Raw genomic sequence first — 17,276 nt, forward strand, 5'->3', positions numbered from 1 at the left:
CGAGGTTTGAGTCCCTGTAACACGTCTGTTGCAGTTGGGTCACGTGTCATTGGACATTAATTGGCATAGGGGTTCTCGGACATTTTGTTACTTGCATGTTATTTTTGTTGGTGCGTTTTTACATACGAAAAGAATCTCACTAGGTATAAAAGTATAGAAACCAGAAAACATAACTAGAAATAGCTGGACATGAACTCAAACTGATGTAAAAGAATAAGAATCTTACCTTTCATTATACTTGTAAACAAAATCGAACGGAAGTTCCAAAATAGAAGAAAACCAAACGTTCCTAAGATCAGAATCTGATCATGTGTATGAAAAACGTGGCAGACTTTCAAGATTCGATGCCAACTTCCAAGTTGGTAGCAAAAATCTCTCCGAATAGCCAAGAAGCTCAAAACTGGGTGCAATCTATACATCAGCAATCCAAGAACTATTACAACAGGAGTATCTTGCATGTCTTCCACTCATTCAAATTAAGTAACTGGTGATATGATTTCCCATCACCAAGCCACGAAATTTCAAGAACTGCGTCACGTTTGTTCAATTCCTCAAAAAAATATTTATCCAAGGATGATATCTTCAATCTGTTTTAGTGCAGTGTGCGTCTGTACCATGCTGTGTGCACTGATGGTATCCCATACTTCTGAGAAATTCCCTTATCTCTTTCGCACTGCTGTTGCTTGCCTGCAAGAGACGTTCATCTTCTTCATATATAAGGTAAGGTGCTTCGTTCTTCTTTCTTGATAATAATTTTGATGCGCCCTTTAGAACATGATACTCCCAACCCTGAACATCTATTTTGAGGAGAAGCACATGCTCAGATTCTTGTATAACTTGATCGAGAGGGATAGACTTGACTTGTAGTTCAATCTCCTCATTGGACTTAAAAGCCATCTTAGCCCCTTCAGCTGAGACTGCACTATTGTCAAGCCGGCCAACCAACTACATACACAAATGCGACATATAAAGCAAGACACATTCATATTAGCAGGAATCACTCTATGAAGATAAACCAGACATATATACACATGTTTTACATTGAAAAGAAACAACAATGGAGAATGCTAGTTTCTCCCACAGCAGATAGACCATTCAGCACATAAATCTAAGTTTATAATCAGAAGCAGAGTATGCAGCAATGATCGAGAAAAAATTGTAGTAGCTCAAGTAAGGGAAACGAAAAACAAAAGATGAAGAGGGCAATGAGTCAACAGAAGAAAGGATAAAGGCATTCAGGTTGCAACACAATCAATAGAAAGTTCTTTTTTGCATTGTACAATCCTTTCAGGTACGGCAATACCTGAATAACCAAATGCTTTTCTTAGATAACTCCCTCTAGCAAGACAAGATGGGGCAGTGCATTATATCATATTATGTAACACAAATACCACATTATCATCGATTATTTCAGTATGGGACAAGAAGGTAACTCCTATAAATTATCTCATTCCTACCGCATATGCCCAATAACATAAAACATTTACCCAAGAGCAAATTTCAGGGAAAAAAAAGAAACAGTTTTACACATTAGCAGATTCCAACTACTCCTTAAACAAAAACACATCAGCAGACTCCAATTACTCCTTCAACACAAAAAGGGATGAAAATAATTTGGCAGAAAAGCAAACACCTTATGAAATGTGATGTTCCCAGATCGATCAGAAGCAGCGGCTTCAAAAACTTCCACCAAGTTTCCAACTCTATTGAAATAAATTCCTTCACAAATCCTCTGCAAATTCTCAAAAACAGGCTCAAATGCCAGGACCCTGAAACCCATAACAGCAGCAGCAAAAGTAGCCATTCCCACATTAGCTCCCACGTCCACAAACATCCCATTTCTGCCCTCCCCCTTCATCTTCTCCATCAACTCTTGTACCGTCGCAGAAATATCAGGCCTTCTAAAGGGCTTCCCTTTTAGCGTCCTGACAATGTTTTTGTGCGGCTTTTCCGGTAAACTCCCAAAGTCCGCAAGAGAATAGAGGAAAGAGTGTTTGAGTCCTTCAACAACGTTGGCAAACACAGGGTAAGCCTGAGGAGAGCTAATGCAATCGAATCTTTTGATGGGTCTGCCAGATACTGAATCTTTACTGATCTTGTTGGGATTATTTTGGGGATTTTGGGTGGAGAGGTAGAGGAACGCGAGCAGGAGAAGGGATGAGGAGACGAAGAGAAGCACGTTCATTGGGGTTAAGATTTTAGTGGATTGGTTTCTTTTCCAGGAATTTGCCATCGCACCGGAGGAGATGAGAGTGTGAGAATGGGAGTGTAGATCTTGCAGCCCCAAGCGTCGAGTCGAGTTTGTTCTTATTATTACAAGTATAATTAATATTTTTATTTCTACACTATTACTTAAATTTTTAAAAAATTTAAAAAAAATCTGAATCTGCGAATGTTTGGCAAATATGGGGTAAAATTTAATGTTTAAAAGTCCGTACTTCTTTGGACTACAAAGAATTAGAAAAATAAAACTGAACTTGGTTTTTATGCTGATCGTATATATTTTTTAAAAAATTGTTGCATCATTAAAAAAGTAACCTCGAAATGACAACAGTTTTGAAAATGTAAATTTTATTTTTCAAAAATATTAATTTGTCAAAAAAATCCATAGCAGTTCAGTATTCTTCTATTCAATATCTATATATATATATATATTTTTTTTGAGATTTCCATTCAATTTCTTGAGAGGCTGCTATTGCATTTCTCTCGAATCTATTAACTTAGGCCTGGTCATTTTTGAACAATTGTTTTTTTTTTTGGTTGTTTTTGTTGCATTGCCCCAAGAAATGTTTCACATACACAAGTATCTAAACCGATGTTTTTTTGTTTTATCTTGCCAAATATTAGTTTGGGACTTTGTTTTGTATTACTTTTTTTTCCCCCTGAGCTTTTTGTTTTTAATTTCCTTCTATTTGTCGAAAAAGAAGGAAATCTTGTTCTTTGAACATGAGAGCAGGAGATTTGGGTAGATCCATATGGTTGAAGTTCAACACCCACCAAAATGCTTAGCTAAACACTTCTTTAAGTGATTAAAAACCATAGATAAACTTTTCTTCGTTGCATGTATCCTCAAAACCCAAGAACCAGCAAAACTAAAAGATGTAGACGTCAAGATATCAGTGGTCATTCTGCTGCTGCCTCTTTGGAATGAGTTCCCTGGTTCCATATCCCATGGAGCAGTGTATCAAGATTCGCAGGGACGTCTTCATCCTCCAAAGAGTTAGATGTATCAGAGAAATGAATCAGGTCGTGTTCAACTTCCTCAAATATTTCAGGCATTCTGGAATCAGAGATTTCATTTTTACCATCACCAGTGTCCATCCAAGCCTCTGAGGCATTGATTTTTACTGATTCAGAAGAATCTGAATCATTTGATGCACTTGAGAACTCCTCAGACTTTGAATCCATGCCTTTGGTTTCAGCAGAAATCGTGGAAATAGAGCCGTTGATACTATTATCAGAAAAGCTCTCTGTTATGTTCCCCAAGGATGAGCTACGATTCCCCAACCTTACCTCAGTTGAGCTGTTAGTTACATCTAAACGATGATGAGACCCTTCAGTCAGTGTGTTATTCCAAAACGATCCATTCTGGGAGTTGCCCAGCAAAGTTTCTTTGACTGTTACATCTGACCCATTGCTCACTTTAGCCATTTTGCCATTTTCCGAACCTAATTCTTTTCTATTCTCAGATGTGTTGGTTTCTTCACTGTTACGCTCTTTTTTTCCCTTTCCTAAGACAAGATCAAGGTGTTCACTCGAGTTTTCTCTATCAATTTGGGTATCATGAGTCACAGCACTTGAAGCATCATCCGCCTTGTAATGTTCCTCACGTGCCTCATGGCTACTCCTATCATCTCCATCACGATCCACATCCTCCACAGAGACATCAGTCTTACTGTCTTCAGAATACTTTTCTTCATTTTCTTGGTCATCACTATCTTCCCCCTCCTCATTGTCAACAAAATCCTCTTCTCGATTAATTTGTGTTTCTAACTTCTCTCGTTCGTGCTCGTCTATTTCTTCTTCTTAGCCTCCCAGACCTTCATTCTCACTTCCTCGAATCGATTTCTCTCCTTGCACATCTTCTTCATTCTTGTCTTCCTCTTCCTCTTCATCTTCTTCCAGCTCATCATCATGTTTTGCATTCTTGGAGAAAATTTCTTCCACTTGCGTGTGCATGTCCTTTCTTCCGAGTTTAATCATATCATTAGTACCTCCTCTACGAAGTAACACTTTTTCATCACTTTCGTCAAATTCTTTTTTCCTATCATGGGAATGTTTGACTTGGTATATCAACCAAATGCAAATAGCAACCAACAAACAAATTTGAAGAACTTGCTTAATCTTGATCCCCTTGGATCTCTGGTTCCTACTCGGCGACTGTCTGGACATGATAATTTCCCTTATTCTCTTGATACTCTTTCTCGCTGCTAATACCTATCAAACCTGTCAAAACATAGTAAGAGTTCATTAAAAAAAGTAAGCACCTTATATGCATCGAATGATCTAACATCATTCTGAAACAAGAGAGCCTCATTTAGCATGGGGAGCTAAAATTTTGGGAATTCAAGGTAATTCTTGTGAGGACAACATTGGTGGATTAAATTCTTGTTATGGAAAATGGTTAGAGGTCCGCAAGTTTGATTCGGTATAATACGTTGGGAAAGAAATCTTACAGTACCAACGGTTTCATAAGTACACGTTTATCCACAGATTCTTCCACAATTTCAAGAAAGGTTGCGGAAACCAACTCTAGGATTTTCAGAATTCAGACGAAAAAAAAACCTCTTTTCATCTCTATTCTCACTGCTGCATCTAATTTTAGTACACCAAAAGGCACACAAAACCATGTCGTAACAAATTAGATTATAATATCCTATATCTTTACTTCAAGCAGCTTTACACAAGGAGACATGTAAAAAGGGAACTGAATCCACATGAAATTCTACCACCTGCCAAATGAAAACTATATTCCAAAATTCGGGATAAATTTTTTTAAGCATCGTACGCTTTGTAATTTCAAAGTGCACTAAAGTCGCCTCTAATTTAAGGCCATGCTCCTTGTTAAGCAGGAGAAACTCAACTCAATCTTTGACAATTCCCCAGCAATTAACAAACTGATGAGCCAAGAGCCGAAGCCATTCAAGTAAAAAAAAACAAATCTTTACAGTCGCTACGAAAACCCATTTCAAGAAACAATATACGCAAGCAGTAAACGAAGACACCCAATTCAAAAAGTCCTCAAATTACAGCAAATTACTAAAGCACCCAAAAACCCATCAAAAAGTCCATAACAACGACAGCAAATGCATTTCGTACAGAAAAACAACAGATAATACACTCAAAAATAGAAGCAATACCTGAAAAGAAAAAGGGAAAAAAGGGCGCAGTGGCACAGGTACAATAACTCGAGAGTTGTTGAACAAGAAAAAGCAGCATTAAGGCCAAGAAATAATGCAGCAAGAAAATCGTATTGATTTGGTGCGTGTGAGTGCGTGTTTGAATTGGCATTTGACAGCTTTCTTCCACTCTCTCTCTCTATGTGTCTCTCTGAAATCTGGTTCACTCTTGTAATGGCAACAAGTCACTTTGCACTTTTTCTGCAGCTCAGTTGAGACTTGAGGATGAGCGTGTTTTCATGCCACCTGCTGGCTTTGGCAATTTGAATGAACCCGGTTTACGGGCTACGTTGCTTGATTTTGTCGAAACTTTTTTTTGTTCATATTTCAACTCGGTTTTTTTTTTAACCGAGGATAGTTTGAAAATTTACATGGTCAATTTGTTTTTGAAAATTAACTTAATCAAGTGTATTTGAACACACTCGAAAGGGTTACTTTTCAAAATTTTCAGTTTTATTTATTGGGATATTTCGGTTCGATATAATTACCTAATATTGAATTTAACACAAATCTTCTTTCATGTGTGTGTGTATATATACATACTCATTACAAAGATAAAATATAAACTTTTTATAGATGTAACAAAACACAATGAAGATACACATGTTTCTTGTTTCCCTCTCCCACTAAAACAAAGGGAAGGATTTTGGCTTAATCAGGACAAACACAAACACAAACACAAACACAAACACAACAAAACTTTTTCTACTACTTGAGTACAAGATATCAGTTGAGGGAAAACCAATTATCCCATCAATGGACTAATTGGTTGATGGCTGGGACAATATTTACTTATTAATTTATTTATATTATTATTGTTATATTTTTTTTATTCAAACCATGTTTAGCAACATTTTACTTAATATGGCCACTCCCCAACCCAGTTCCCTGGGCCATCATAACTACAGACCACATAATACCATCCATTGCTGCACTGGACACGGGCACACCCAATCCGAACAGAGTCGCGCCACACCACTTGAGTGTAATGCAAGCACTGCTTCCCTCCAGTGCACGAGTTCGAAGTGTAATCATAGTATGGCTTTTCTGCCACCCACAAATTCACCGCCGCCACTCCGGTGAACGTGCTGCTGCTACCTTTCGCTAAGTTCTCGCCGTAAGGTCCATTCGAGTGAGTTAAAGCACAGTTGCTGATCCTTTGGTTAGCGTAGTTTTGTGCATAGTTAGCTAGCGTTATGTTCCAAGTCACGCCTCCTACACCCACTTGCCCACGGGGCGTGTTATGCGCGTTAACGTAATCTTGTGCCGAATTTTGGGCATTTGAGAGAAACATGTGGGAAGATAAAGCTACAGAAAACATGATGAAAATGGAGATTTTATGCATGGCCATTGTAATGTTTTTTTTTTGTGGTAATACAATATGTTTTGGGAATTTAGGACTTGGATGAGGATGTGAGCATTACTATTGGCTATTTATAGCTAATTTTATGGATATATTGTATGATAAAATATTACCATATTTAGCATTGAAATATGTGTGATGGCATGTGGAAAGATGCAATCGAATTAATTAGAATTTAAGTAACCATAAACTTACTAAAACGTTCCCTTTGGACATATGTAGAGGCAAGGCCCTGTGAATTTCACCACTTCTGTATCCACCGACCTTTACTAAAAGAAAAGCATAGGAGTACGTGTTGCGTAAGTCTAGGATTTTGTCACGTTAATTGAATTCGTCATCTGGAATCGATACAGTTAACCTCCAAAAATCGATTAAATTTTTAATTTCTTGTGTTGAGTATGTCAAAGCGGGTTAGTATATGATTCTTCTCTATTCCAATACCATTAGATAATGTGAGTTCTCGTATTTTTATGATATGCAATTACTAACATTTAACCACTTATTAATTAGTGAGGTTTTTGTGAATTGATAGGAAATATGTGCGAAAAATAAATATCTAAAAATAATATTAAATGGGATTTTATCTTACATTTCTCCATCGCAAATGATATAGGGTTCTCTCTATCGATGTATTAAATGGAACCCCCGATAAAAAAAAATGTATTAAACGGAACCAAACCATACCTATACTTTTCTTGAAAAATAATCTTAAAACTAAAATCAGATGTAAAATATATTGTCCAAAAATGGTGCAGTGATAACTGATTCAATTTCGAACTCTAATGGTGTTTAAGTGAGCAACAAACAAGTCATTCCACGTATCTGTAAGTCCTGGTAAGCACCAATGCATGCAATCATCGTGTTTTTTCCCACCCGCTGTTGACGGATGGGCGTCGGCTCTAAATTCACTTATATGTGTTACGTCCAGTAACTGGAAACGAGAGCTATCAAGGGCTTTGTGCAGATGTTTGTTTACAAGTCGCGTCTCCACATTCGTTCCATTGGATTCTATAGAGAAAATTTTTTCAACCTGAACACAGAATAGGACATTCTGATTAAACATAACAATGGATATGGGTAGAACAAAATAAGGCAGTTCCGTCATTTGATATGAGGAAAAAGAAAAACTTTAATGAGTATTTTTTAGATCATAAATGTTGCTATCCCTAACAGTATAAATCTTCTACCACACTGAGAAAATGTTAAATGTCATAAATACAACCTCTTTTATCATGTGTCTCATAGTAAGGTACGTGATGATTCTGATGAATATTTAATCAATGTATGATAAACGTAGTAAGATTCAATTAGTGTAATGCATGTAAAACAAGAGATTCGCAATGATACTCTTATTATCCCCGCCAATCCCTCCCAACAAAAACTACATAATTTTTTAGTCTAACATACTATAGAGCAGTAGCATGATCATTTACGATGCACAACTATCAAATAGATGAAATAATTTTACAAATGAGTGTGGAAATCAATCTGGCGGAAATAAATCTAAAGCAGCATGTAGAGAAGCTTACTTCTTGCGGCAACAGAGGTTGTGAACGTGAACATGAACCACCTTGATCCCAATCACCTCCTTCAAAATGACGCGGTGATTGTGTTCTGAAGAAAAGAACTGCATTTGGACGTGCTTTTTTCTCCACATATGATAGCTGGTAAAGACAAGGCACAGATATTCATTGTGCTTTCATGCCAGAAAGAATGTGGAAGATAAAACAATTCCTTAAATTTTTAAGGTATCTGAAAGCGAAGCAAGGTTCGTACCATGTGCCTTAAGACTATATCAAGGCCAACATCAGGTGGGATGGGAGGAATCACTGGCAAACCATTTTCAAAGAAAAGCATAGGTGATTTTACCGGGTCAAACTTCGAAGGCGCCCACCACCTACAAAAGGCAAAGAAGACAGAAAATCCAACACCATCAACAACAATTCATTGAAAACTGGCAGAACGTGAGAAAAGAAAGGATAAGGTCATTGACCAACTGCAACTACCGAAAGATGCCACAGTATTTAAAGATCAGCAAGACAAAGACGGAATAACTTTACTGAAACTAGGAAACAGTACAAACTATCACAGTCATTTATCTTTGAAATCTAGGGAATGTGACTTGAATTCTTATATCCATATGGTGAAAGGAGCAGCCATTTGTTTACTGATTGTTAAAAAATATGTCATCAAACTAAGCACGGCCGCCATGATACTTGAAGGTTCGAAGAAACTGAACAGGCAAGGAACGTGGAAGTTTGAAGACATCTTTAAATAGTTAATTCTATTCTCGGAAAAGAATGTGCGAGAAGCAAAGAAAGAGCCTGGAGCCTTAGGAGCAGATTCATAACACAAAAATAGCTACAAGAATATTAGCAGCATCCTATATTTTCAACACATAAGAGACCCACAAAGAACATAGATTACCAGTGTCCAGTGTTAAAGATAAGTATGTCATGGAAACTTGGAGCTTCAGCCCACGTTCCTTCTGGTAGATCGGCATCAACTCTATAGACTTCCTTCAAACCAAGTGACTCCAGCATGCCACTACTATTGCTGGCTGACCACCTACAAAATTTATATACAAATAAGTTTTATGTGAAAATTGTGAAAAAATGTGTACAAGTAAATTTGAATCGAATAGCCAAAGGCCCAAAAGTAAATATAGTTTTCCATAACTCAGATCATAATGGCATGGACGAAATATAAGAGCACGCTATCTGATGATCTAAAAAGCCATAACAAGCACACAAGGTCACAACAAATCTGGGCATCGAAAAGCATTTCACAACCGGCATATAGGAAGGACGAAGAATAAAGTCTAGGAGATTCAATGCGTAGTATTAAAATTTATCAGTGTCAGAAAAAATGGTCAGCAATGCGAGATGTTTTTCATGCATTCTCAGAGCAGGATTTATCTACAGCAGTAAGGATTTATCTACAGCAGTAAGGATTTATCTACAGCACTACGAACCCACAATTCTAGTAAGAGATAAAAGACTCCTAATTTGCCAAGAAGTAATGCAAAATAAAAAATTCTGATGCAATACTCAAAAGAAAATTTAGAGAAAAATGTGAATACAGGTAACCGAATAAGAGATCTTATACTCCACGTTGGATTTCCTTAAAATTGCAAGTGATTGTGTCTTGATCCCACATGAGATAAATCTATAAAATTAAAGTTTCATTGGATTAGTATTTTACACCAATTCTGTTTACAGTTAGGATTTCATGTTCAGTAAGAAAACAAATGTTGTTGATCCGATATTCCGATTAAAATAAAGAATATATAAATTTTTTCGATGGCAGGGAGAGATATATATTACAAATGGTGGATGGTTGTAAAGAAATGCATCATCGGTCATCACCAGTGCATTCACTTGTTAGTTGCAATACCTATATGAGAGGTGTTGCACTTGGCTTACCTACCATAACGGGCCAGGAGATTTGTCCGATGATAGGCAATGGTCATGTTGTACTCAAGGAAAGTGAAACCCCGGTCAGCTCCAACAGGACGCCACTTTTTTACCTCACCAGATACTCTTTTCAAATTGCAGAAAAGTGCTACAAACATGTTTCGATTCAATGAGTCCCCAATGAATCCTGCATTATTTAAGATTATACAGGTTGAAATTTCATCATCATTATATAATCATCACATGGGAAACTGACCAAATTCATGGATGGGAGGAGAATTGAAAAAAGATGGAGAACAGTGATGCCAGTACTTCATACGAAATCGGGGAAAGAAGTAAAAATGAATTTTTTAAAAAAATACAACATGTCACATTTCAACTACAGGAGAACATAAATTATTAGGTGACAAAAGGAAAATTAATTTAAAGTTAATTGGAGCCATGTTAACCTGAATCCATATAGTGTAATCCCTTGGTGTCAAGATTAGGCATCCAAACTGGGGAGCCCGTTTGTTGTTTCTGTAGGATTCGTAGGAACTATGTCTTAATAATTTAGATACATAAAAAAAACTCGGAAGCTGTCTGAAAATAAATTCTTCAGGCAGATCACAATTCCTGGCAACCAGTTTCATAACCAGAATCCCAGATCATTCATCTCTATTCATTCAAGTAATATTGCAGCTCAAGTCTACATATAAACTAACAAAATGCATCGTATTTGAGCACGTTTTCTGACTGTGCATTACAATACAAAGTAGCTAAGTCCACAATCCACAGTCCACACACACACAAATGAAAGTGTAATACAAACCATATAAAATACGGCAAGGAAACATAGCAAACTGAAAATGTACGAGCTCACAATGAAGCACCAGCTGAAAAATACTGAAACAAAAGAAAAGGTGAGAAAAACACTCACCTATATTGATGTCTCGGAAGTCATTGAGGAATCGAAGAGGATCGAACATCGGGAGATCACACTGATGGGGTTTCCAGCGCCACTTGAGAATATCAATGGCGTTGGATTTTTTACTGGCAATGCAATTCCAACCTTTGAATATCTCCTTGCACGTGTGATCGTATCGAGGCAGTGATCTGACTTTCGGATCGTAGATCCACCGCCCATTCGAATAGTTGCAGCTGCCATTAGTCTTATCCAGCACCGTAGAGTAAGCGGTTAAAGGCGGCGAGTCGGCGTCTTTTCGGAACAGAGAGAAGCAGAGGCAGAGCGAGGCGAGGCATAAGAGAGTGATGAGGAGTCGAGATGCGAGCGAGGAATTCGACGCGGATTTCTTCGAGTGAGGGTCTCTCGTGGCCATGGAACATGGTGAAGTGCGGACCCGGCGCACATTAGTACGTTGTGGTTCTTTTATCCTGTACTCTCAGTAGACTAATGCGTACTCGTGAGATCGTCTCACACGAGTTTTTACCACTGATGTGCAACTTAGTGGATTGATTATTGAAGATTTCAGAAAACCTCTAAAATATTTGTATTATTGTATTATTTAAATATAGATTTATTTTCATTTGTTTCTAAAATTTTAATTTTAGTATTTTAAATTTTTTTTTATTTGAAATTTCGATCATAGTCTATTATCTTTATATATTTGACAATTCTGATATTTTTTCTTATTCTTGATGTTGATTTTGCGTCAACGCATATTTTTTATTAAAAATAATTAAAATTGTTAAAATTCGAAAAATATATAACTTGAGAAAATTAATAACTAAAATTGTAAATAGCGAATATAAATGATAGAAATGCAAATTGTCCTTTGTTAAAAAAAGTGACTCGCAGACCACTGAGACACGCTAAACAGGCCGATTCCGGGCGGGCTCGTTGACAGGACAATGAGACTTATTTATGGGCTGGTCGTGAGCCTGGGCCAGGCCATATTCACTAGGATCATGTGAGGATGCTCGAGTGTCTCAAACCCAAATAGGTTTGATGGTACATTATCAAGTCCAACAAAATTGTAACCCCACGAAGATTAGTGTCACGTATATTAATTTATAAACAAAAATAAAATGTAACCCAGATTTCGTTAGTGGTAATTTTATATTGAGAATCAATATAAACCTAGTTTCTTGCCATGTTAAAAAAAAATCAAAATTAAATTGAGATATTGTGAAAGACTGAATGCAATGGTTTTAGGTGGAAAATTTGGCAAGAAGACTTGAGAGATTTCTTGGTTGCTTCCTGCTGAAACTTCTTGGTAGCAGTTTCATTCTCTTCTAAACTGGTCTGAATGAACAACCGTATCCACCAAGGCGAGCTTCGCCATTTGGCCTGGCAAAGAAATATCGAGATGATGCTGTCATTTAAGAAGTTAGAAATTTGATATGTGGGAAGATGTAACTAACTGATTTCAGGCACTGAGCAGATTGAGCATAATGAACAAATCCAGGGGTGGGTTACGGGAGATCAATTGCGGTGAAAATAAAGTTGGCGCGGAATTATTAAGTGCGCATTAAAATATTTGAGAATGACTTGGACTTCAATTCAAGTACATAATACAGACGAGAGAACAAATCACAAACTAATTTGGAACTAAGGTTTAAAATATATAATGATGATGATAAAGAAATAAGACCAACTTATGCTCTATGGTAGATTCAGTTCTCCTAAATTTAAGCAATGCGAAAATCAGCTCCGAATGACAGCACAAGAAAACATATCAAACCAACTGCAGCATCCTTGTAATACAATCTTGTCTACCAGCAGTAAAATTTTTCAATGAACCAGACAAGATTCATATCTTGTATACATAAGCTATATGTACGACTACCATTGAGTAAAGATAAAAAGGTAAAAGATAGATGCACTTACCGGGCGACCAAACTTGGATAGCTCCGCCACTTTAACTCTCTGTTGACCAGGGTAACCTGCATCAAAACATCAAAACGAGCAAAAACACTTTTTAAGGAATGGGAAACATCTTATAACTCACATAACCTTTCAAAAGTTAAGACCACTAACATAGACATGAAGCCATTAAAAAAACCAAGCAATTTCTGAGAATAAACTAACATATAAACATGGTAAAAGAATATAAGAAGTCAAGGTTTCAAGAGATTCACCAGATAATATAATTAAACCATCAGAAGCGACCCTTGCTAACTCTGGAACTGTCTTGTTAAGGTACTTGGGTGACAAGTAATCCAATGCATCTGACACTATGACAAGTGAAAATGACTTCAGCCTGTAAGGAAGAGGAAACTTGATATCAGCCACACGGACGATGCCTTTGTGCATCAGACTCCTGCAGTTTCCATCAGCATCATCCAACTCATATGGCTCAACACCCCAAGCTTCTGTATCCTCTTCTTTTAATAGTTGAGAGACCACTGAGCATGTTTCAGGACCCACATGCAACACTTTGCGCATGCTATCACCATATGCTTTCTTAAGAAAAGGTAGTAATCTTGTAAATTCTAGTGTACATGAAACACCACCTGCATGAACAATTCTCAAAAAATAATATTCCTCATTTCACCAGTTAATTTTCATTTATTTATAATAAAAAAAACCCAGACAAAGATGGCCCCATGGCCAAGTAGTGCCTGAAATGGGTTATATGAGACCATAATTATCCTAAACCCAGATCATAAAAGCAACGAAAAATCATAAACAAAAAGTAATGAACAAAGTAGTTAACTTTTTCCTATATCAAAAAGATGAATTTTTAAGTGTCAAATGCAAGTTAAAAGAACAGATACACATGAACTGGATATCAATCCACTCTGAATATCATAAGTATGACGAACTTTCCCATAGAATGGCCCTTTTAGTATATCAAAGTAGAAATGAGTTAACTACCACGGGATTCACCATTACAACTAAAAACTAAGAATGAATTTGGCTGAACTTGTTGCGAGTATGAAGAAATGGACTTATAAATAGAGGAACCTCAATCCATTGAAAAGTCATGTTAAGGAATAAATAAATTAAGTGAGCTTTCTTTCGCAAGAACTTTCATGCTTGTTAAAGTAAAGGGAGGACCAATCAAATCTAACTAATATGACTTCACTTCATAAACATAGCATTTCACATTCATCAATCAAAGAGAGAAAAAAGTTTACCATCCAGTCGACTTAAAGCAGCTATGTCAGCCCCGCCACCTGTCAAAAGAACGTATATGAGTGAACTCCGCAAGTTTATGCTTTCATTTGTCATAGAAATACTTCATTAACGGAGATATTAATGTTCTCTTTCTTGATGGACTTCCTACATTATCATATGATTTAGAGAAATTGCTTAGGGGGGAAAAAAGTCCAGCCTACAACTAGGAATCACGGAAATGTGGAGCATTTTGTAATCAAGTTTATTTTATGCCACACTGAATGGGACGGAGTTCACTTCCTACTTACCACCAGATCAGAAGAAATGCTTGTGGCATCCTATATAAACTATTGGTAGGTTCTATGTATATTTAATGATCCAATGGTAATCAGTTCATGGATGAATTTCACCCATTATCAAGCAGAATATGCCAACCTAATCAATCATCTCTATACATACATGTGCTAAAACACAATAAAGTACCTGAGCCTTTGATGATGTAACCAACAATGAGAAACGCTCCCTGAAAATCAAAATAGACAATGGATAAATTTTCTTACTACATCAAATAATTATTTTTATGATTTGGGTCTTAGCAAAGAAAAACTTCGCAACTAGGTAAAAATGGGAAGCCTCCTTTAACCATATGCTTTATGACTTGCATAATACAAATTCACTATATGCGTGGAAATGAGGGAGTGGGACTGTATGTCTAGGACGCGTATGAACATCTGTGAATTATGCATGCATTGTGCATAAATAATGTATAAACAAACATGCTAATAAGTCAAAAATAATTCGCAGTGAAAGACCCAGATTTACCACAGTAAAAAGTCCTATGGATAACATAGGAGATAGACGGGATTTGGGGTGAAACGCACCCACAAAAGGAATGTCAACACTCTCCACGGGACGACGAGAAGTATTCGGCCTTCTCGACATCATTTTATACCTGTAAAACCTGCAACATTTGGGATTTAATGATGAGAAGATAATATCCCCTTCATGGAAAACGAAAGACAGTTAAACACACAAAACTATCATTTAACCAAAAGCTCACCAACCCCTTGGACAAATATTAAAACACAATGACCTTTGTAATAACAACCACCATGCCTCAAAACATAAAAAAAAAACAAAAAAAAACAAAAGAGACCACCAAGATACCAAAGTTACTATTAACTCAATAACCCAACACATACAAATTTTTTAGAACCAACACATACAAAGTTTTTTAGAACCACAAAAACAAGAAATTCCTAAATGAGATGCTTACAATACATTACACAACATAACAATTTCAATAAAAAAAAAAAAAGAAGTTATTAATTAGTAACCATACACAATTAATGCTAACATACTAGATTCCAAGTAGCCAACATGTTGATAGATACTGGCCCATCGTCATACAAAACCGTCGATAATCCATCAATCAGTTAACGTACTGTGCATCAATCAATTAGAGGTGGACCGAGATACTTCCTCGTTGAAGGATATAATTTTTCTAAAATTGAAAAGTTCCCCAAAATAAAATAAAACTTAGTGTGACATCAATTGACAGCACTTTTCCACGTAATAAATCACATTCTATAACTTTCCATATTCACAAATAGTTAACGAGAAAGTATCCACTTATTTCAGCTCTTTAATTCGGGAGTCTGAAGCAGCAAGAAGATCCAACTCATTGCAAATACTTCATGAACACAATTTACTGCTTAACATCAAATCGTACCCATGAATAATCTGAAAGACGGATCCACTATTCCCAAAACAGAAAATCAGGTCATACTTTCAACAAATAACTAAGAAAACCCTAAATCTTAATAAATACCAACTAATTTACTGGACATTACCTAAAATGCAAAATTGAGAGACAGGAGCCAAGAACTGGATTGGGATCTAGATCTGCGTTACTTTTAGCTCAAATGACGGACAAAGACTGGGATTTCTATTCTGTGAGCTGTAATAATTTATTTATCCGTTTTGTTGATGTCATTTTCACGAATGAATTAATTATTTTATAAATAAATGAGAATGGATTGAGTTTTCATCTTGAATTCAGAGTGGAATACTAATTAATTAAGCCCTACAAATTTGCAGTCAACATTCACAAAAAAATGTGACAAAACCCAACATGCAGCGAAGCAGAAAAATAAATTTATTATCCATATATAATTATCCTTTTCACGTAAATGAATTCATGGTACAAAGCATTTACCAATGGTCTCAAAGCGATAAATAAAACAACATATGAAAAAGTTGTGCAAATTGCAAAAGCAACATGTTCAAATGATGCAAATGTTACATCATATTCTCAATTCTTGTATTTATGTTCAAATATATACTTATAATTCAAGTGAATTTTTATAAGTATCCATCAGCAATGACATATCAGCAAAGCTTATATTATTTGAAGATGTGACTTCATATTTTATTGGTTGCTGGGTGAAAGAATGCACAGAATTGCTCGATAAGATATACATAATTGTAATTTTAAATCTAAATGTTAAGTTTCAGATTTACAGAATATTAAATTGTCAAAATGAAAATAAATGATAAAAAAATGATGAAAACAATATCTGTCATTCCTCTTGACAACCCAATCTAGGAAAAACATACACTTCTTTTCAAGCTCAATTGCGAGGATCAGAAAATGAAAAAAATTCACAAAAAACTACAAATAAGCAAGATTATGTGTAGGTATCAGAACAAACCACAAATGTAATCGTTGACATGTAAAAAAGTAGGTCTCTTATCAGACGGTTTCACGGGTCTTTATCTGTGAGACGAGTCAACACTACCAACATTCACAATAAAAAGTAATACTCTTAGCATAAAAAACAATATTTTTCATGCATGATCCAAATAAGAGATCTGTCTCACAAAATATGACTCGTGAGATCGTCTCACACAAATTTTTGCTCATGAGACGAGACAGTAACTGCATTTACTCAAAGGAAAAACAAACACTGAATCAAAAGAAAAGATCAGGAATTAAAATGAGTAGAGTGAAAAAGGAAAAAAAAAACATTTTT

General features: G+C 36.1%; 4 protein-coding genes and 1 long non-coding RNA gene across 6 annotated transcripts; all 5 read right to left on the bottom strand.

Annotated features, from left to right (window-relative positions):
- Positions 1–418: 418 nt before the first annotated feature.
- Positions 419–2,299, bottom strand: LOC140841906 (uncharacterized). The gene is made up of 2 exons (XM_073209635.1): positions 1,634–2,299; positions 419–945 (listed from the first exon to the last, which is right to left on the bottom strand). Exons 1-2 carry the CDS (start codon positions 2,231–2,233, stop codon positions 583–585), a joined length of 963 nt encoding a protein of 320 aa, XP_073065736.1. The 5' UTR covers positions 2,234–2,299; the 3' UTR covers positions 419–582.
- Positions 2,300–4,167: 1,868 nt separating this feature from the next.
- On the bottom strand, positions 4,168–5,653 carry LOC140841907 (uncharacterized). The gene is made up of 2 exons (XR_012120277.1): positions 5,361–5,653; positions 4,168–4,446 (listed from the first exon to the last, which is right to left on the bottom strand). It is a non-coding gene; the product is annotated as an uncharacterized lncRNA (long non-coding RNA).
- A 417-nt stretch (positions 5,654–6,070) lies between these two features.
- On the bottom strand, positions 6,071–6,784 carry LOC140840624 (basic form of pathogenesis-related protein 1-like). Its single transcript, XM_073207804.1, has one exon. The coding sequence runs from the start codon at positions 6,748–6,750 to the stop codon at positions 6,259–6,261; it is 492 nt and encodes a 163-aa protein (XP_073063905.1). The 5' UTR covers positions 6,751–6,784; the 3' UTR covers positions 6,071–6,258.
- A 641-nt stretch (positions 6,785–7,425) lies between these two features.
- On the bottom strand, positions 7,426–11,582 carry LOC140841908 (protein trichome birefringence-like 13). The gene is made up of 6 exons (XM_073209636.1): positions 11,098–11,582; positions 10,188–10,365; positions 9,190–9,330; positions 8,539–8,659; positions 8,292–8,426; positions 7,426–7,792 (listed from the first exon to the last, which is right to left on the bottom strand). Exons 1-6 carry the CDS (start codon positions 11,495–11,497, stop codon positions 7,529–7,531), a joined length of 1,239 nt encoding a protein of 412 aa, XP_073065737.1. The 5' UTR covers positions 11,498–11,582; the 3' UTR covers positions 7,426–7,528.
- Positions 11,583–11,958: 376 nt separating this feature from the next.
- On the bottom strand, positions 11,959–16,241 carry LOC140841912 (probable pectin methylesterase CGR3). 2 transcript variants are annotated; one of them, XM_073209643.1, is made up of 7 exons: positions 16,095–16,241; positions 15,064–15,202; positions 14,725–14,764; positions 14,262–14,300; positions 13,260–13,634; positions 13,009–13,064; positions 11,959–12,468 (listed from the first exon to the last, which is right to left on the bottom strand). In XM_073209643.1, exons 2-7 carry the CDS (start codon positions 15,184–15,186, stop codon positions 12,292–12,294), a joined length of 810 nt encoding a protein of 269 aa, XP_073065744.1. In that variant the 5' UTR covers positions 15,187–15,202; positions 16,095–16,241; the 3' UTR covers positions 11,959–12,291. The 2 variants fall into 2 exon arrangements, with proteins under 2 accessions (XP_073065744.1, XP_073065745.1); XM_073209644.1 differs by having other exon boundaries at positions 15,064–15,193; positions 16,095–16,226.
- Positions 16,242–17,276: the final 1,035 nt, after the last annotated feature.

Source organism: Primulina eburnea, chromosome 9 (assembly GCF_022965805.1).
Source record: "Primulina eburnea isolate SZY01 chromosome 9, ASM2296580v1, whole genome shotgun sequence".
NCBI classification, from domain to species: domain Eukaryota; kingdom Viridiplantae; phylum Streptophyta; class Magnoliopsida; order Lamiales; family Gesneriaceae; genus Primulina; species Primulina eburnea.